The sequence below is a fragment of the Ischnura elegans genome, chromosome X (assembly GCF_921293095.1).
Source record: "Ischnura elegans chromosome X, ioIscEleg1.1, whole genome shotgun sequence".
NCBI lineage: Eukaryota > Metazoa > Arthropoda > Insecta > Odonata > Coenagrionidae > Ischnura > Ischnura elegans.
The window spans coordinates 2,256,117-2,277,827 of record NC_060259.1 but is presented as its reverse complement, the minus strand read 5'-3'; the positions used below and the strand labels follow the sequence as shown (position 1 = coordinate 2,277,827).

General features: G+C 38.9%; 1 protein-coding gene across 4 annotated transcripts in view; it reads left to right on the top strand.

Annotated features, from left to right (window-relative positions):
- The window catches only part of LOC124170538 (follistatin-related protein 5-like), a 521,097-nt gene that overhangs the window by 351,392 nt on the left and 147,994 nt on the right, over window positions 1-21,711 (top strand). For all 4 annotated transcript variants that reach the window (XM_046549329.1, XM_046549332.1, XM_046549331.1 and 1 more), the window contains exon 4: window positions 19,365-19,585. In XM_046549329.1, coding sequence (XP_046405285.1) covers window positions 19,365-19,585 — 221 coding nt within the window. The remainder of the gene's footprint in view (window positions 1-19,364; window positions 19,586-21,711) is intronic.

The window sequence follows — 21,711 nt, the reverse complement described above, 5'->3', positions numbered from 1 at the left end:
TTGGAAATTAACTTTTTAAATTACATAAGTAAATGTCCACATTTATTGGCTTTCATAATATACAAAAACGGTCCGTGTGACGGAAATTTATCGCCTGTATAACGATAAATAGTAAACGAACTCCCGGGAAAAAATAGGAAGTGGCCGCCATTTTTTATTTTTTGCTGGTTTATCGATGGGTATATTGTAAAAAGGTTTAAATTTTCTGAAACAAAATGCATAGTTTTATGTAAATACAAAGCTGTAAGGAAATCGGTCGGGTAAAACTGGACGAAATCTTGTGTTAATATTTTGGAAATTGTACTTTTTGGTGATTTTTGGCATATTTTAATTTTTTTCTCGGCAACCAATGGTGACAAAACAAATTATTACCAAGGTTAATTGGAGAATCACATAAGCATATATAATAATCATTTTTGTTGTGCAATACCGAAAATTAGGACGATGGCAACGGAAATTATGAAAATGTTTCCGAAAAATCATTTTTTGGACGCCATTTTTGCGACGTTAAACTTAACAGTTAACTTAAAACAATACATTAGTGTGTGGCAACATTTATTTGCTTTCTATAGGTACAACAACGATCCGTGTAGCACGCAAGGTTTGCGCGCAGTAAAACAAAAACCGAAAGACGGTCCCCGGAAAAAGGGCGATTTCGGCCATTTTGTCGTCCTAGCGACGACACGTGGCGGAATATTCCGGTTTTCGGATTTTTCCTCCGAATTACTTTGGGTTTCCCGCACGTGTGCCAAATTTCAGCTCTCCAACATGTCTAGAAGTGGTCTAGAGTTTGTATCAATGAGTGAGTGAGGCACACATCCGGCTGTATATAGATTAGATAGACATGCAACGGGTCGAAATTATTTTCCCCACTATTCGCTACCTTATACAATTAAAACCTAAAATTTACAAACTTATAACACGGGCAGTCGACTTGAATTACTCGCTTGAAAACAAAGGATTTCTCCGAACATCAATAAAGTTTCCGAACAAATATGATTCGCCACAAAAGTTTAATGGAATATCCATGTACATCATTAATGCAATATATATATCATGTGGAATTCAATACAAATTGTTTCCTCTATAGACAAGTAAGTTATTCACACATTTAAGTTTCAGTATATCGGCACAGTTCAGGGTCTATAAAAAATTTCAGTGAGCACATTAAAATCAGCTGATACGAAAACAATAATAACTGACGCAACAGCACTTTCCACACGATTCACTATTGCTAGATTCACTTTTTCACAGCTGTTCCCTCCATCCTCAAATTCAACATCACCTCCTTCTGCTTTTTCCAAATCTGCAGCTGAAATATCGATACTATTCCATCAACTATCGATACTATTCCGCATGGAATTGGACTCGAACAAGGCTATTGAGTTTGTGCACAATAGATTAGATGAAAATACTAAAGTGCTTCAAGAAAACTCAACGCAGATTGCTGAATATTTAGCGACAATAGACTTACTTAGGCAAGAAAATGTTGGCTTAAAATCTCGAGTGAGTGAATTAGAAAAGAGGTTAGACGACCAAGAGCAATATTCTCGCGTTAATGACCTTGAAATACACGGCATTCCCCAGCAACCAAATGAAAATACCTTAGAAATCGTGAAAAGTGTGGGGGACGCCCTTGGTGTAAAAATAACCGACGATATGGTGAACACATGCCACCGATTGGGAAAGAAGGGACACGAAGGCGGAACGAGAGGTATCATAGTCAAATTCGTCCGTAGGTATACAAAAGAAGAAATTCTTCAAAAGAGGCGAGTGAAAAGGACCTTCTCCACACGGCACCTGGGCTTGGCGACCGATACTCCGGTGTACATAAACGAGAGCCTGAGTCCAGGTCGGAGGAGACTCTTCGCTGCTGCGCGTCTTGCGAAGAAAGAAAAGGGATACAAATATTTATGGCTAAGGCATGGGACAATACTCATGAGGAAGAAGGAGAATGATCAAGTAATCACTCTGAAATCCTCTGATGACCTGGAGAAACTGTAAGCATTCTGTGAGTGAGTTACGTATGTCTTCAACCTATCTTTACTAACAAAATGCAGAGTACTGTTAATGATAGTGGATTTAATGGTGGCAGGTTCCTTGTCTTGCACCAAAATATAAGAAGTCTAAGAGCTAATTTTGATAAATTTGTATTTCAACTAATCAATCTCGATATAAAACCCGCTGTAATAGTTTTGACAGAAATTTGGGTCAATGACACTGAAGTATCTATGTATCAAATAACTGGCTATCGGAGTTTTGATGTGTGTAATAATAACTACAGGGCTGGAGGAGTTATTGCATATGTAGCAGATACTTATGAGTGTTTTTCTATTGATCTGGGTGAATTAAAAACTGCTGATATGGTTAAAATATCAGTAGGGATAAATGACTCTTCTTCGATAAGCATTATTGGTGCATATAGACTTAATTTTAACCCTGTTGAACATTTTTTGAGTGAATTGGAGAATGTATTAACCATCTCTCGTGAGAGGAATTTAATTGTAATTGGTGATATTAATTTATGTATATTACAACCCAACGATATTTCCTTTGAATATCAAACCCTTATGGCTAGTCATGGACTGGACCAGCTTATTCGAGTACCAACTAGAATTAGCAAAACGGGTAGTACATGTATAGATCACATTTTTTGCAGAAGTAGAGATAACTATAAGTATGAGGGAAGAGCGGACGATTGGGGTTTAACAGACCATCATGCTGTATCATGTTCTTTAAATATTAATGTACCCATTAATATGTACGAACGAGTTTATCGAAGCCATTGCCGGATAAACTTTAACCATCTAAATAATAGTTTGCTAAGATGCGACTGGAATGATGTTTATTCACAACAAAATGTCAATGAAGCCTATGAAATATTTATAAATAAATTGAAATGCTGCATTGAAAAAGCTGAATACGTGTCAGACAGTAACAGATCGGGAGGAATGAAGAGGCCATGGATGACTTACGCTTTATGCGGGAGAATTTCTAGGCGAAATTTTCTGTACAAAAAAATGAGGAAACACCCTGAAAATGAAAAGCTAAATAGGTACTACGTATCGTACACGCAAAGACTAGAATATGATATTAAAAAGCGCAAAGAAAAGTATTACAGGGACCTATTTGATAGTAATGTCAATAATACCGCTGCTCAATGGCGCATTTTAGATTCACTCACGGGAGGGAAGCAAGGAAATGAGAATTGTGTAAAAATTAGAACTAGTAATGGTATCGTTGTCACTAAGTGCCAGGACATTGTAAACGAATTTAGTTCACATTATGGTAAAGTAATTCAAGCATTGACCCAGAACAATTATTTTGAAAGTAATACGAATAAATACAAAGAAATATTCCCAACCTCCAATTCAATTGACTCACTGTTTTTTGTTCCTACTGATGCGAAAGAAATAAGCAGCATTATTAAGGAATTAAAGTCTAAAAAATCTAAAGGTGTTGATAATATTTCTACACAAGTTATAAAAGAAGTAAATGCAAATATTTCGGAGGTCCTTGCCCATATTGCTAATCTAAGTATGTATACTGGAATATTTCCTAAACAATTAAAAACTGCAATAGTGATACCAATTTTTAAAAAAGGTGATAAAATGAACGTAAATAATTACAGACCAATATCCCTATTATCTGTATTTGCTAAAATAATAGAAAAAGTTGTTAAAGTCAGACTTCTTAAATTTCTAAATAAGCATAGTTTTTTCAATAAAAACCAATTTGGATTTATGAGTGGTAAGAGTACAGAGGATGCATTATTAAAATTCTGTTCAGAGCTGAACGACGGACTGAATAAGAACTGTAGAGTTGCTGGCTTATTTGTAGACATTACCAAATCCTTCGACTCCATTAATCATAATATACTAATGAATCGATTATGGGAAGCGGGTATACGTGGAACCGCATATGATTGGTTTCAAAGCTATCTTTGTGATCGAGATCAATGTGTGCGTCTCAAAAATTGCTACAGCGAAAAGATTCGACTCACCTGTGGTGTGCCACAGGGTTCTGTGTTAGGACCCATACTGTTTTTAATATATGTAAACAATTTATGTGCTGGCAGGTTTAAAGGTCAATTAACGTCATTCGCAGATGACACTGCACTAAGTTACTCTGTTAATAGTGTTGATGATCTATATGAACACATACAAAGTGATCTATTAACACTCAATATGTGGTTTTCGGCTAATTATATGTTGTTAAGTGAAAAAACGAAATATATTATGTTTAGCATGAGTAAATCTACCTCAAACAAAAGTAAACTATACTATCAATGTGCAAATTGTATAAAAGATAATGTCACTTCCTGTGATAAATGTATTTTGATAGAACAGGTTAGTCACATAAAATATTTAGGTGTATATTTTGACCAAAATTGTAAATGGAAGTCTCACATAAATAAATTAAAATCAGAAATGATTTCTATTGTAAGAAAATTCTACTTCCTCAGATACATATGCCCTGAATCAGTGTTAAAAATGGTATATTATGCTCTCGTTAATTCAAGATTGCAATACGGAATAGCCTGCTGGGGTGGAGCATATTTTATCAACATTAATCCATTGATAGTGGCGCAAAAAAGGGTTATCAGGGTTATAACACGATCGTATAGGAAAAGCCACTCATTTCCTCTGTTCAAAAAATTAGATATCCTCCCACTAAGGCATTTATTCATTTATAAAGTCCTTAGAATATTCTATAACCGTAGTGGTGAAAAGGCCCGACCACAAAACTATGACATTAGAGCTTGGAGAAACTTCCATATACCTAGGCCGACGACCGAAATTTATCGACAGTCGTACAATTACTTAGGGCATAAATTGTTTAGCATGTTGCCGAGTAATGTAGCAAACTCGGAAAAAAGATGGGGATTTGCATCCGCAGTAAAAAAAATGGCTTATGAGGTGTGAGGATGTAGAGTTTCTACTAAGAAAGGTGGGTTAAAAAGTCTACAATAAAAGGTATATTGTATATTCTATGTATGTAATTATGCGTTACATAATAAAAATAGTTATCCTTGTCCAAATATTTGAAATACGTTTTGTAATAATGAATGCAATCGGCAATAGAACAAATAACTGAATACAAAGAAATTTTACTTCTCATATGTGCTAGCACCAGACCCATGTAAAAAGTTTAAGATGGTAGCCCCAAAACTACTCAAAGGGGTACCTATATATTCCAAAATTATTTAACTATGTTCTAAAATGTAATATTTGATTGTAAATGGAATAAATTATATATATTATTATTATTATATATTATATTACATGAAAGCAAAGCGGTGACGTTGCCACCTACTTCATTTCCTAAACAGAGAAGGAATACTGAAATTAGGGAGTCATATAATATAAAGCTAGCATTAGAAACGAAAGCTTCTAGTTAATACAGTAAAGCTATATCGTCACGAGCAAAGCAATAAAAGTTGATACATATTTATTTTGACATGCAACGAACAGACTTCGAAGCCTAAGACAATTACGAAGAAAATCAAATATATTTAGCTTTCAATGAGTACCTCGCATAGCAAATATCTCACGTTAAACAACCGATCGGATACAGGTAATTGATTCAATATTTATGCCCGATAAATCATCATTATCCTAATCAAATTATAATCTAACCCACCTGTCTGAAGCCATTGTGAAATCTATAACAGCTGATTTCCTAAATGAGATTTTCAAAGCGTATTATATAAATCCAAGATTTTAATATAATTTTTAAATGTAAATAAAGCAATTGTTTATAATTGTAAGTCAATATTCCGTAAAATACAGAAAATTTTATAAAATATTTTCTCCCTCATTGGTTGCGAAAACTGTTCAGACAGTTTTTCACACGGGAAGAGGCGGAGCTTCCAAATAGCTCGCGCAAGAAATAGCATGCTGCTATTCCGAACAAAATTATTACTACGCTTCATTCAGAATACGGGGTCGTTGCAATAATGACCCGCAGAGTAGCATATGCTATTTTTTGCAACGCTTATCCAGAATAGCAGCCTAGGTATTTCATTACCGAGCTGACTACGATGTGTTCAAGGACTTTGCAAGAGATGGACGTTAAAGATATCGGCATGTAATTAGATGGCTGTTCCTAGTCTCCACTTTTAAATATTGGCGTTACATAAGCGATTTTCCAGTCATTAGGTACTTCGTGTTGCTTGATGGATTTACTGAATATTAACTGCAAGTAAGGGGCAATTTGTGAGGCTAGTTCTTTATATACGCGAGAAGGGATTTCGTCTGGACCAGGTGATTTATTTGGACTAAGCGATTTCAATATATTTTCTATTCCGAGCGTACTAATGTCAATAGCTGGCATCTTATGTATACAGGGATTGACATCGGTCTCGGGTGAGTTTTCGGAAGGCTCCGTGAACACACTCTTGAAGTAGTAATTTAATGAATTGGCTTTATCGCAACTGCTTGTCAGCACATCTTCATTGTCGTTTCTCAGCGAGCATACGGTAGATTATTTATCTGGAACTGCCCTAACATATGACCAAAATGCTTTTGGGTTATCTTTTAACTGCTCTACTAGTGTTTTTCTTTTAAAATTCGTGAACGCATTCCTGAACGCTTCCTTCGTGGCGGCTTTAGTCATCCTATATTTTTTAATTATTAGCTCGCGTTCATTAGCGGATAAATCCGTGCTGACTTTTTTCATTTTAGCATGACACGCTCTCTGTCGCCTCAATGATTTTCTCACTTCCGCGTCGTACCATCTCGGTTTGCTGCCTTCTTTTACTATTTTACTAGGGATGTAGCTATTTATTCTCGAAGTTACGAGCGAAAGAAAAGCTTTCCAAGTATTCTCTACATTTAACTTTAATACTGATTCTTGAAACTCGGGGAAAGAATTTTTTAGATGACTCTTAAACCCATCAAAATCAGCTCTTTTAAAAATGAAAACTTTACGCTCTTTTTTTAAGTTTACAGTGGTATTTAGAGAAAACTTTGCAGTTACTACCCTATGGTCACTTATTCCTTCGACAGGGCCAACGTTATTACCTGATGTGGTATATTTGTCGCTAATAAATCAAGAATATTTTCTCCTCGTTTTGGTGCGGATGCTATTTGAAACAATGAATTAGATGTAAAAGTGTGTAATAAAGCCTCGCAGATCACTTTATCCCTCCCACCAGGAATGAAGCTATAAGTCTCCCAATCTATAGAAGGTACGTTGAAATCTCCACCTACAATCAAGTTTCTTTCAAGATACTAGGATGCTACGCTGTTTATTTGATTTTGAAAATCCAACATTGACGTTATATAAGCATCTTCTTGTTTATTTATGGTGACTATTTATCGTTCATTAGTGACCGTAGTTAGGCATTGCTTCTTGATGCTACCGAACGAATAAATCCAGGCATTGTGATTGGTTGAAAATTCTAGCCTCACTCGCAGGCGCCGACGGTGTATTATTTGCTATCGACGAGCCGTGGTTTTGTTTTGCAACGACGAGCTGTCGTTAAGGTGAGATACAGAAACTCACTTTCGATAAGAGGGTGTCGTTCCAAGAGAGGATTTTCGTTAACATCCCGTTAACAACAATCCGTTTACGAGTTAGAGAAAGGCCCTACAGAAAGGGAATCCATTCTTCAGCGAAGCAATGGTTGCGGTTCAAATTCTGTTGGAATACTTTTCCCCCGTAGTACAAGCCATGTGAAATGAGACGCGACATAATGAATGGTAAAGGTCAATTATTTTCTTTAGTTGTAATTCATTATATTAAAGTACTTTTTCGATTAAGATAGGTTTCCATGGAGTACTTAAGAAGCATTCGGGGAGCCTCCCCTTCATCTTAAACCCTCACTTTCATCTTAGATTCACTCCAAGGCCTCTTCCCTTTCATTCTATCGAAAATTCCTATTCCCTTCCTTCCTTTCACTCGTTTCCCTCACATTCTCACTTCCAACACACTTTTGAACATGCTCTCCCCGCTAAGACCTCTAGCCCTCTACCCATACCTTCTGTCTCCTTCGTATCTCATCTGAGAGCTGCCTCTCCTCACCCGTCATGTCCAGCACTTCGTCGTTCCTCATCCTCTCCGTCCACTTCACCTTCTTCATTCTCCCCCACATCCATATCTCGAACGCCTACAGTCTTCTATCGTCATCTACGGAAAATCGTAGAAATTTCATTCCTCATAGGAATTTTTTTCCTTTCTGCAGAAACATTAAATTATGGTTTCGCTAGTAGTAGGACCCGCCCGCCGCTGTGACAGTCTTCGCTTCCTCTTCCCTTCCCTTCCAACCCTATCCTATCCCAGGAAGCGTCGCACAGTGGGCTAGAATCGAAAAAAGCTGGCCAAAACCTCAAAATCGATTTTTTTGAGCTAGGAAATTGAAACTTCGCATACACATTCTCAAATAAATTGTGCATAACTACTCAAATTATTTTGGTCCTGTGTTTTCACTTTAACAATATATGTGAGGTCAAAGTTGAGCAAATTTAGCGAAAAACGACCACCCTCGATTTTTTATGAAAATTGCCGACTTTATCCTCGTGCAGTGGTTTTATAAATAGTTTTATCGACAAAACTGTTATACCATCTTAATTGACACTTCTTATTCTTTCATTTGAAGGGTTTTTTAAAGATTTTGTTTCATCAATAACCATAGATACATAACAAAATGGCGGAGCCTGTTTTCAACCCATTTTTTCACATAAACGTAGAAAAAAAGTAGACATTGTCACCGGCTTACACTAAGTAACTTATATCATGTCGTTCTTTGAAGCTTCTATATTGTGAATCTAAAGTCAAACCTTGCACCAATTTGCAACCCCGAATTTTAAATAGTTTTTTCGAACGCACGGACGACTCCGGTTCTGGCCGGTGGCGGCGGAGAGTACGGCGACGCGGCAAGCGGGGTGATGCAATATGGTCTCATTCACTTTTATGTGTGGATAACAGATATATTAGTGACAGAAAATAATCACCAGAAAATAAAATTTATAAATATTGCTACGAATGACTCTCATTATGCAATCGCTGGGCACTGCAAGAGGTGCACTGAAAGGTATCCTTCTTTGAGTGCATTCCATGGAGAATGGACTTAAATCGCGTGCTTAAAGTGGGGAAACGGACTCTTTTACTAACAAATAAACTTTTTAACAATAACATATAATATATTCCTTAAACGTGATGGAAAATGGCTCAATACAGTACTTGATTTTGCCGAATTTTTCCAAATCAAGTGCTGTCTTGGTGCTTGAAGAGTTCATTATTCTTATCCAGTAAGGTTATTTAATTTATATTCTTGATTTAAAGCAATTAATTACTATTCCTTATGCAGCACAATTTACATGTTGCTCTAGTTTAGCCAGTGCAGATGGACGTCAATTCATTTTTTCAGGGTTGTATCGAGAGAACGACTAGGAGGAAAACGAATGCAAAAGGAAGATACAGTGACCATCCTCGGAGGCAAGAACTCTTGCCAAGTGGATAAAATGCAACCCCGAGTATTATGTTATGTCAGATTAAGAGGCCCTCTCACTAAGTAATTGTGTCCATGCAGCTCACAAAATTTCGGTGCAAGGGTCTTCGAAAATCTGAAATGCCAGGGATATAATATTAACCCCAGCGATGAGAGAGTGACGCGAGTATATGACTTCATTTGCCCGAGTGAAATTATTGTAGCAGAGGTTATATAAGAAGTTTCCAAAAATGGTTCTGCATCTTACTGCGACTCGAATCTTAACGTACATTTCCACAGATCCAAGTTTCGCGTCGCATATAAAGTGCACTTAAATTTGCAAACACGGCTTTGACAGCAGTTAGGACATGCGCAATATAATCACACGTGGGAACGAGGGCCTATGTCTCATGAATTATTGCTCGTGAGCACCTCTGTGCCTTCTTGTTTAGGTAAAAAATGCTGTTCCTTAGGCCAAGCATGAATCAGGCACGAGTATTCAAAAGTCATCACAATTATTCTAGATTTCCTCTCCAAATAATTTAATTTTCTCTCTCTCACACTGACGCTTTAAATACAATTATGGTATGCCACCAACCGTACATAAGGTCTTCATTCAAGGAGCTGACATTGCAAAAGAGTCCATTCTTAATTGCGACAACTGACAGGGGAAGCGATATAGGCACGGTATAAGGACGTGAGAAAGTTCCGTGAACGGTTGACTAGAAAAGTGACACGAGTGGCCACAAATAGGGATTTATTCCGAAGACAACTCCTAATGTCATAACTGATAATGACAAAAATTACGCCAATTAAACTGGAAGAAACACACAGCTTGTCGAAAAATGTAATGGATCTGTTTTTGAAAAAAGGAAAACAATGCTTTAGCTCAGACAGTGAAAGTGATAAAAACTCGTCAGTTAGTGAACGAAAAACAGTAACCTTTTATTGCTGACAGTGATAATTGCAGTATGTTAGTTGGGAAAAGTGTAAATTGTGTTGCTTTTGTTTATGTTATGTTTGTATGGTAAAATATTTCTGAAAGATAACCATTTTGTCAGCAGCGCAGTTTAATAAGAATAATGACGTTGATATATAGGTAAGAGATTTAAATCAATACTTTAAATTGAGCATAAGGCATACATTAAAATGAACTGTATTTCTTAGAAAGAATACATTATTTGATGTGAGTAATATGCCTTCCGAAACTTTTAAAGCTAGCAGGAGTTCAGACCAAAAACAAGTTCGAAGGGCTCGGGACTACAACAATACTATAAAACGACCGTTGTCAGAAGGCCTTTAAATATGTATGGCAGGTTAGGAAGAGGAGGCTATGGGTCATCGAGGGCTCTTGCCTAGAAATAGAGCTTGTTTGTTAAAAAAAGAGTCCGTTTCCCCACTTTAAGCACGCGATTTAAGTCCATTCTCCATGGAATGCACTCAAAGAAGGATACCTTTCAGTGCACCTCTTGCAGTGCCCAGCGATTGCATAATGAGAGTCATTCGTAGCAATATTTATAAATTTTATTTTCTGGTGATTATTTTCTGTCACTAATATATCTGTTATCCACACATAAAAGTGAATGAGACCATATTGCATCACCCCGCTTGCCGCGTCGCCGTACTCTCCGCCGCCACCGGCCAGAACCGGAGTCGTCCGTGCGTTCGAAAAAACTATTTAAAATTCGGGGTTGCAAATTGGTGCAAGGTTTGACTTTAGATTCACAATATAGAAGCTTCAAAGAACGACATGATATAAGTTACTTAGTGTAAGCCGGTGACAATGTCTACTTTTTTTCTACGTTTATGTGAAAAAATGGGTTGAAAACAGGCTCCGCCATTTTGTTATGTATCTATGGTTATTGATGAAACAAAATCTTTAAAAAACCCTTCAAATGAAAGAATAAGAAGTGTCAATTAAGATGGTATAACAGTTTTGTCGATAAAACTATTTATAAAACCACTGCACGAGGATAAAGTCGGCAATTTTCATAAAAAATCGAGGGTGGTCGTTTTTCGCTAAATTTGCTCAACTTTGACCTCACATATATTGTTAAAGTGAAAACACAGGACCAAAATAATTTGAGTAGTTATGCACAATTTATTTGAGAATGTGTATGCGAAGTTTCAATTTCCTAGCTCAAAAAAATCGATTTTGAGGTTTTGGCCAGCTTTTTTCGATTCTAGCCCACTGTGCGTCGTCGGGCTCGTATCGAGGCGGCGCACAGTGGGCGGAAATCGGAAAAAGCCGGACAAAATTACAAAATGGCTTTTTTGAGTTATAAACTTGAAACTTTGCAGGTATACTCAAAAATGATTGAAGTTTATTGATATGTACTTCATTTGACATATATCCTACCCGTTACTGAGATACAGAGGCTCATACGTGAGCAAATTTCCATGAAAACGCCCGTCTTCAATTTTCTCTGAAAATCTTCCAAAGTAAGTGAATGGTGAAGTTATGGGTGGATTCTTGCCGAATAAAAAACCACATCATCTGTTATCATGGTGTTTTTTCTTTAATTTTCCGTAATCTTAAAGAATACAGCCCATAAATTCTTACCGTGCAGTAACAAAATGGCGGATACTGTTTTTCGACGAAGTTTTACATTTAGGTAGAGTTTCAAATAGGTTTTCGGCAAGGTCGCGAAGAGTAACTTATATGAGAGCATTGTTTGAAGATTTCTGAGGTCTTTATTTAGTTTTCTTTGAAATAAATTTGGGTCGCCGGAAATTACATTGATTTTTCGATCGCGCGGCAGGGTTCTTCTCCGCGCGTCGGGAGTTGGATTAGCCGCGCCGCGGTAAGGTTATTGAAGCTGTACGGGTTTTAACGCTCAACATTCACCGTTTTTATGTTTTGCTTCAAGACACCGATTCTCAAATGGTCTATGGTGAAGACAGTGGAGGTTTTTCATGCGATGTACTTGCACGTTTCATCGAAGTTCATTTCGTTATCTTTGGATACGATCGAAAACCATGCTTCTATTAAAAGCGTTCAAACCTCGACAAAGTGAGTTGTTTTCCTGGGACTCATACAAAAAGACCTACCAGAAAGATACCAGCTGAGACCCTTATACCTTCTTCAATCACCGATCCCTGACCCTCAGGATTCTAATTTCGAAAACGGTCGTTTTATGACACCCTGGAGTGGAGCCCTTGGCCGTCTTAACGGAGGTATTTCCATGGGAACTTCTAGATTTTTTAAAACGTTTATCATACCCTCAGTTCTACTTTGACTGTGGTGAAGGAAATTTAGTTCTCTTGAGTGCGCAGAATTTGTGAAAGTGATTTTAATTTGCTTGTGGAGCGTAGAAATTTCAAACTTCCACTTGCCTGTAAGTACGTTCTTGAGTAAATCTCCGAACATCTTTTTCAAAATAGTTATTTTAATGTATATTATCAATTTTAGCTGAATCTTTTCTTAGCATTCCTTTCCTAACTAAAATAAATTAAAATTAAAATTATCTAATGCCACTTTTTAAATTCCAATCGATACGACATATCCAATATGCATTCAGAAAATCATATGTGTCAGTGCAGCGTACACAAACCAATAGAATATTTATCGATATCAGGTGAACGATATTTTACATCTCCTAAATTATTCATACCCGACGCTATTGCACCGCAGATTTAGAACCCCATGATTCAGCTGTCCTTCAGTGTGTTGCAAACTTAAAACTATCGTTTTTCTGAATTTTGAAATGACTATACTTCTCTGTAGGATAATAAATTATATGGGTTTTAAGATTAAGAAAAATTTAGGAAAATAAGGTAAGCAATGTAAGCATTACTTTTCCGTTGATCATGGTCAGTAGTAAACAGAACTTGATCGTGTAAAATCCAGAGTTGAAATCATTAAGACCATCCACCTGCCTTTCGATATAGGTAATCTCTTTCTGATTTTGTAACTTCTTTTGTCTCTTTTTTTCACCGAAAGCGGATGGGATGACAAAATCGTGTCGACGTCGGCAGTGGATTTTCCCAGATAGTGTCATCTAAAATTGTAGAGCCTATATGTGAGAAGTGCCTCCGATGCAATTTAAATTCTTTATCAAAAGTTTAGAGATAAATGTAATTAACCAAGAGAAAGTGGAGACTTCAGTCGTTACCTGTAGCGCCTTTGTTACCTGCTGCTTTCTAATCAAACTAAGAGATACAAGGGAACTCATGACTAGGAATTTATCTGAAGCATCCACTTGTTGCCACATTTGCTTATATTGAGAGTGGCCCGAACTTCCATCAAAACCGTACTTAGAGATTAATCTGTAGTTCACCACACATTTTAATTCTTGAGAGATGGAAGTGGTGGCTAAGCATGCTATTGTTCCCAATATGGTGTGGTTCAGTGGTGCTTGAAGGTTTACTTCGCACATGGTCTCAGTTATTTTAATTCCTTCGTTATAAGCTGCCTTTTTTTGCTATCGCTATTCTATCATAACTGGGATACAATTCGTGTCCATGGCTCAGAGCTGTCCTACGAAAAGACCCATGTTGACGCTTGGTCAAATCAGAGGCAATCATCAATGACAGTGCCTCTTCCTCTGTCATCTCAGGGTGGACCTTTTCACTCGTCCTCCACTTTGAAAGAACTCTCTTAGCCCGAGTAGGGGTCGTAGTTGTTATTTCTGCAATTAGGTGAGCTGCTGCAGTGTCTCCCCTCTCTCTCAAACTCACAGATGCCGCGAGAGCAAGCTCAGCAGTAGTAGCAGTAGTTTTTAAAGTTTGAATTTTCTTCTGCGTGATCTAATACATTAGGTGCAACATTTTTTTGGCCGCCCTGGAATGCCTGGCAAATATAATATAAATTTTGTAGCATGAAGCTACAGGGGGAATTTTATTTAGTCAATCAATTTGAGAGGAATAGATTTTTACAAAAATACAATACTCAACCGGCTGTCGTTGAAGTATCGGGAAAGTGATGCATAACAAATTCTGGAAATGTTATAGAGTCAGCGAGCCAACTTTTGTATCGACACAAAAATCATTCATTATATCGAGAACTCTCAACCCATTTCTTAAGGTATGGCCATAGAATGCGCTTTGTCAGGAAGTCATTGAGAAATTTCAGAGCATCAGGGCCTTGTCTTAAATTCAGCCTCCGCGATAAATAATGGAGCAAATACCTTTTACCGAGTGAATGATTTTTTTACCAATTCCAATATTATTTTGTAGATATCAAGTCATGTAATAATGTGAGGTGGCATTTTCTATGGAATGGCGGATGAAGCCTATGTAAAATTTAGAAATAATAAATTTGTCGAACCTATGGTTATCCAATGCCCTAATGCGTACACGGGGAGGAACGTATGGTAAACGTGTAAAGACATGGTAATCTGTATGTCAAAGTAGAACTGAGGGTATGATGCACATTTTAAAAAAGCAAGAAGTTCCCATGGAAATACCTCCGTTAAGACGGCCAAGGGCTCCACTCCAGGGTGTCATAAAACGACCGTTTTCGAAATTAGAATCCTGAGGGTCAGGGATCGGTGATTGAAGAAGGTATAAGGGTCTCAGCTGGTATCTTTCTGGTAGGTCTTTTTGTATGAGTCCCAGGAAAACAACTCACTTTGTCGAGGTTTGAACGCTTTTAATAGAAGCATGGTTTTCGATCGTATCCAAAGATAACGAAATGAACTTCGATGAAACGTGCAAGTACATCGCATGAAAAACCTCCACTGTCTTCACCATAGACCATTTGAGAATCGGTGTCTTGAAGCAAAACATAAAAACGGTGAATGTTGAGCGTTAAAACCCGTACAGCTTCAATAACCTTACCGCGGCGCGGCTAATCCAACTCCCGACGCGCGGAGAAGAACCCTGCCGCGCGATCGAAAAATCAATGTAATTTCCGGCGACCCAAATTTATTTCAAAGAAAACTAAATAAAGACCTCAGAAATCTTCAAACAATGCTCTCATATAAGTTACTCTTCGCGACCTTGCCGAAAACCTATTTGAAACTCTACCTAAATGTAAAACTTCGTCGAAAAACAGTATCCGCCATTTTGTTACTGCACGGTAAGAATTTATGGGCTGTATTCTTTAAGATTACGGAAAATTAAAGAAAAAACACCATGATAACAGATGATGTGGTTTTTTATTCGGCAAGAATCCACCCATAACTTCACCATTCACTTACTTTGGAAGATTTTCAGAGAAAATTGAAGACGGGCGTTTTCATGGAAATTTGCTCACGTATGAGCCTCTGTATCTCAGTAACGGGTAGGATATATGTCAAATGAAGTACATATCAATAAACTTCAATCATTTTTGAGTATACCTGCAAAGTTTCAAGTTTATAACTCAAAAAAGCCATTTTGTAATTTTGTCCGGCTTTTTCCGATTTCCGCCCACTGTGCGGCGCTTCCTGCCTCTCTCCTTCCTTGTCCTTCCGTGGTGAGGGAGACCTCAGCCGAGTGTAACCCCGCAAGCCCGCCCTCGTTTCAACAGTCATCGCTCGTCCTCCTTCCTAAGGGTCCACGTTTCTGCACTATAAAGGGATCCACTCTAGATCACACTCTTCGCTAACCTTTTCTGTAAACTCTTACATAACGATCGTCTCATAAGCTCCTTTCTGTTTGTGAACGCCTCCATTGCTCCTCTTCCTCATGCCCTTACTGCTTACTCCGTTTCCTCCAATGTGCTGTCCATTTATGTAGTTGGATTGCTCTACCTGTTCAATTTTTTCTCCGCCTACTTTTATCTTGAGTCTCACATTCCTCGCTCGCGATTCTTTTCAAAACCGCATTACCTTGATCTTCTTGTGACTAATCCTCATCCCATACTCCTTGCAACCCTCGATTAACGCATCCCCTAGAGTCTGACGCCCCCTCGATGAATGGCTGATCAACCCCTGGTCATGCGCGAACCTCACTGATTTTAACATCATTCCTCCCACTTTATCTCCAGCTTCCAACTCGTCCCACGCTTTTCTTAACATCTCAGCGTGCACGTAACAAAGCAGCGGCGATTGAGGACAATCATTTGGAAGGCAAGGCGAAACCATAACATTAGTTTCCCGCAGAGTCGCAGCTACTCCTACTCAAATAAGCACAGTCGATTGAACAAAAACAACAAGTCCCCCATTCGGATCTCGGGGTGGAGACTACCCGAGAAAGTACATCGGTCAACCGTGATAAAGTTATGAGAGTTGTATCAGACAGGTTATGAATGATCTAAAAGAGAAGAGATATGTCTCTATAAAAAGGCAAGTGGATAGGAGAGAGCGGGATGGGGAGCTGCGTGAAACCACTCTCACGATTGTTGACTTCTGATGAGGATGATGACATTCTTGTAATTTCAGCGAGTTCGGAATTCCACTACGCTAGGCTACAAGGGGAGCAATTTTCGGGGGGCTGGAGTTGAAGTAAGTGCCATTGCTCGACAAATAGAAATCGACTTAAGTACGGTGAACTGACAGATAGAGCGTTACAGGGAATTTACAGCTGAAACCAAGAGTGAAATGCGTGTGGCTGCAGTGTACTGCCGGCGATCAAGATGATCATTCGCGTGAACTATAGGGACCAGCCATTGGTGGTCTGGAGGATTGCCACCATTAAAAGATCTCTATGTGTAAATTTTAGTCTCTTAACCTTCCGTCTCTTAATGGATCGCAATGAATGCGCAGTGGATCTGAAAGGCGGAGCACAATTGTTTTCTTTTTCATTTCTCCGCGCCACAAGGAAGCATAGGTCCTTGCTGCTTAGAGTGGCATTTTGTTTTGACACACCTATACATCCTTTCACTTTTCGCATTTATGACGACAGATCAGTGGCGGATTATTTAGCATAATTAAGAACCATAAAGAAAAATAAAAGCATTATTAGCTAAATAAGTTATCAAAATAAAAACACTGATCTCATAGAATACACATGCTAAAGTATATTACGTATAATAATACTTAATAGCCTAAAGAGCACGTTAAATCACACCTTGCTGGATCGGTCCGAGGCCGTATGACGGTATGTTAAGGAGCCCATTCATAGCACCAAAGTGTTCAACTATATTAATGGTTGTGCTTTTAATTTTAAAGGTGTACCAATGAGCCATGCCAAGAGTTAATAATCTTTTTTTCACATCTGTGGCACTTTGCGCCTGAACTCAGCAATTCCAATATTGCGCCTGACGTAAGGTTAATGACGACTCCACTAAGGCGGTAACCACAATTTCATGCCGGCATTGAAACCAACTATGGCAGATCGGTACAAAGAGAACAGGTTTCGATTTGAACGGCTTTTCCCATAAATGCCTCAAGCGTACTGGAATATAGTCATCTTTTTTGATAAGAAAACTTTTCGAAGCGATCAAAAGCGGGAAAGAATTCAACTGTGGCGGCCGCGAAACTCGTATTTAGTGTAATTTCATTTGTGTATTTCAATTATTTCGTGTGCTTATAAATCTTAATATTAAGTCTCTTGATTGCAGCCACCTCATATTTTGCAAAAACAAAAGACTTGGGCGCATTCGTTTATGTTTTTGGGAGGCGATGATGGCAGCGGCACGTAAAGAAAAATTCCGAAACCGATGAACTCCCCAGATTACGTCCGCATATGAGGGAATACTTTGATTCATTTTTCCATTCTAAGTCGTCACAATAGAGGTGGAAGTGACTTTCATTCAAGACAACTGCACCGTACACAGGGACGATTTAACAAATAGGCTATTCGCGGTAATCTGCATGTAGAACCATTGGCCTGGTCTTCAAATCCTCCAGACCTTGATCCCATTTGAAAGTATACAGTTACTTATTGTTTGAGAGTGGCACAATATCGAGGAGAAAACGGATGATCATCTTGTATCGCTGGTGAAGAATGTTGGACAGACTTATCCAGGCATCCTTCTCTATCTCGATAACGCGATTGGGTAGGACATTGGGCACTCATGTAAGTTTAGTTTCTTGCGCACTTTCTGCAATTAGGATTATAGAAAGAAAAATTTGACTTACCAACAGAAAATAAATGCACTGATGTTTATCTCCACATCGAAAATGCCAAGAAGTGACAGAAACGAGTGATTTCTATGTTTTCTAACGTTTACAGTTACCATCAGCACGGAAGGCAGTCGCAATCGTTGCAGATGGCGTTAATTCGGGTAAGAGGGAAGATAAGTTGATGCAAAAGAATGCCCATCAGGTATTTTGTCGATACTCGTCGTTAAATGAGACTAAAAAAACAGATTTCCTTGGAAGACAAAATGAATTTTCGCCGTACAAATTTTATAAATATTATGTAATTTATTTTATACGATTGTGGGAGGATGGTGGGTGTGGGCGTGTTGGGGGGTGGGTTAAGATGGTGGGGGGAGGCAAGTGACTTTTGTGAGGCGATTGGAGGCAAGGAAAGGCTGGTCGGTGACCTTTTGCCGTGCTGACCTCGGGTTGGAAGAGGGAGAGGGAGCTTCAAGAAGGGGCGACGAGTGTGCGACGCGGGCTCTGAGAGGAGGCTGGGTGGGGGTCAACAGTAAGGGAGCAGATTGTTCTTCTCAATGCTTTCTTTACATTTCAACTTACGTGAGATCTCTATTTGTATCTAGTGTTCGTCCCATCTGTTGTCGGTGTAAGTTGTGGCATCGTTATTGCAAAAACATCTTTCTGAAGAAGACCGGAGAAGTAATTTGCATCTAGTAATTTCTCCCACATCACCCAAATACTCACCCACCCCTTTAACTCATCTGTAAATTGATAATCCTGTTCACCTTTTTATATTGAATATTTTACAGAGATGTCATTTGTTGTTTTTACCTGATATTTTTCTTCTATTTGGTTACAGAATTTTTTAACTTTCCGAAAGTTTTCCCAAGATTCCATTACTTCCATTAGATTAAGCACAACTAAACTAACAGGGGCATTTTAAATTAGTCTGAAGGAGTGATTTTTAATCAAGATTTACAACCTCTTGGATTTTACTTGGGTTTTGTCTTGCTTTGCAGCAAAAGCCAAGCCAGCAACTCTCTCGTCTGCCTCTCCAGTTCAACCTCCACCAGCGACTCCACAGCTGGATTTTAAGAACTACTCGTGGCCGTACCTCTCCTCTGCAGACCACGTCTCAAGGTCAGCACTGGACGTAGAAAGGAACGAAGGGGAGAGCAAAGACCAAAGCAAGTTGGAGGAGGCAGCACAATGCTCCATCCAAGAATATGAGATCATGAAAGTAAGTATTTGAGTATTTGAGGATATTATAAAGACAGAACTGTTAAGTCAGCACGAAAAAAACTTAGACATTTTTTAATTTTATTCTTTAATTTGATCAACAACCTAATTAAGCCTCTTAACTTTGCTTAAGGTGTCCATAATATTAATTGTACTAAGTCACCCTCAAAATTTAATTTCATTGCCACTGCGATATAGATGCAACATAATGCAGCGATATATTTCATTAAATTTCTGTGCGCGTAACTGGGGCTGTGCATATTTCCTGCTAAAACAATCCTACCATCTGTCCGGCACAGCCCACTCTCTATCCAAATGCGAAGTGGATGCGCTTTGGAAGAGGAAGTGTTGAGTTTTAGTTGCCCCTTTCGTCCCCACTCACGGCCTGTGCCAACGCATCACTTTCCGCTGTTTCAGATTCACCTCATGTCCCAGCCGACACACTATCACATGTTATCGTAACATAAAATTAACATGTATAATTTTCCATAAACTAATTTCACTTTGCACACGTAAATGATTTGAAGTGGGAGTTGCGAGCATGGTCCGATAAAGAAATTGAATTTACGGTGATAATACACATTTTATACTCTACGCATGCGAGTAAATCAAATTCTTCGCAAAAGCGACGATTTCATGTGCTCAATAGGTCATTGGAAAGCAAATGAGATTGTAAAACTCATGCGCACTTCGCACAGTAGGCTTTTTTCATGTACATGGAACGAAATATTTCAGTATACTATTTAAAGTCTATCTCTAGTAAATCTTACTTTGAATGCATGGTACTATTCAGTGTTCATGCGGGTTGTCCAAACGCCTATCATAGCAACCTATACGCACCATACTTTACCTCTCTGCTACACTATCAGTCCGGTTGGTAGGTTGGCAAATCATTCGAAGTCATGGGTTATGTAGGTCATCCTGCGACAGGGCTAACTCGCGGTAAATCGGAGCGCTTGGCTTAAAGTTTCAGCAGTTTAAAAATGGTTCGTTTTTGACCTGAAAATAAGTGGTAATTTTGGTTCCTGCCGTCATCAGATATCCAGTGTTAAAATCTCGTGGCACCATTTTTCTCCACCCTGTTTATCCCTGGTTCAAAATGCAGTGTGACTCAACAATGGGTCCCGAGCCAACCTTTCTCTGGATATGGTGACTCACCGCTGGGTCACAAGTTGGTTCATCTTCTAGCCTCCGTGAAGACTGGTGACACTTCAATTCCCTCCCACCAATATGTAGAGGAGAAGTGGAGGGACAACGGGTAGCCACCGCTCACGCCATTTGTTGCAGTCGAATCTGTTCCAGTAAAATATCTGGATGATCCCTTTCATTGGATGGCCTTCTCTGGAAATATCAAATCCGATTTTGCGGTCGTTTGCATCGCCCTAATGAGAGCGCGCCCCTCCCTCAGAGGCGTCGTAATCATCGCGGTGCTTTTTGCCACCCCACCATTCTGAGTTGCAGACTTGCAGGCTGAAACAATTCTCCGACTCTCTCTCTCTCCTGGCCTCAGGAGTGCATCCTCCCGGCCTGCATTAACGTTCCTCATCCACCTGTTGCTGTGGAACTTGGCCTTCCAGCTCAGTGCGGCTCTGTGATATGTCATGCACACTGCTACGCCTTGGTACTGTTAAATCCTGAGAAGCACATTGATGTCCCCGGACTTGCTACCCAGTTGGCTCCATTTATTTTTAACTTGTTTTACTCATCTCAATTCTGAAGTAGCCTCAGAAAGTGGTATGGTGTGACGTGATTAATGAGTTTTATTTGTAAAAGCGCTCTCATGGAGTTGCTCACGTCACAAGTGGTGAGCTGAGTCACCAACTGCCAACCATCTTGCTCCACTTGAGTGGTGATGAGTTGCTGGTGGACCATGTTCTGCCCATGCCTACAACAAGTTTTATCCTGAGCTATGTGACCCACTGGACGGTCACAACTAACTTCTGGTCACGCTGTATAGTTCACCATTAAAATAGTTGATGAATCAAGGTTAAGGGATCAAACTTCTAATTTTGTCGAACGGAAAAAAATGTGAGAGGTAGGAGAACATTTACTTCGCGGGAGAAAGGGGTGGAGATGTAATATTTCCCACCACGGTCATGTCACAACAAAGTTGTTTTCTCTAATCCG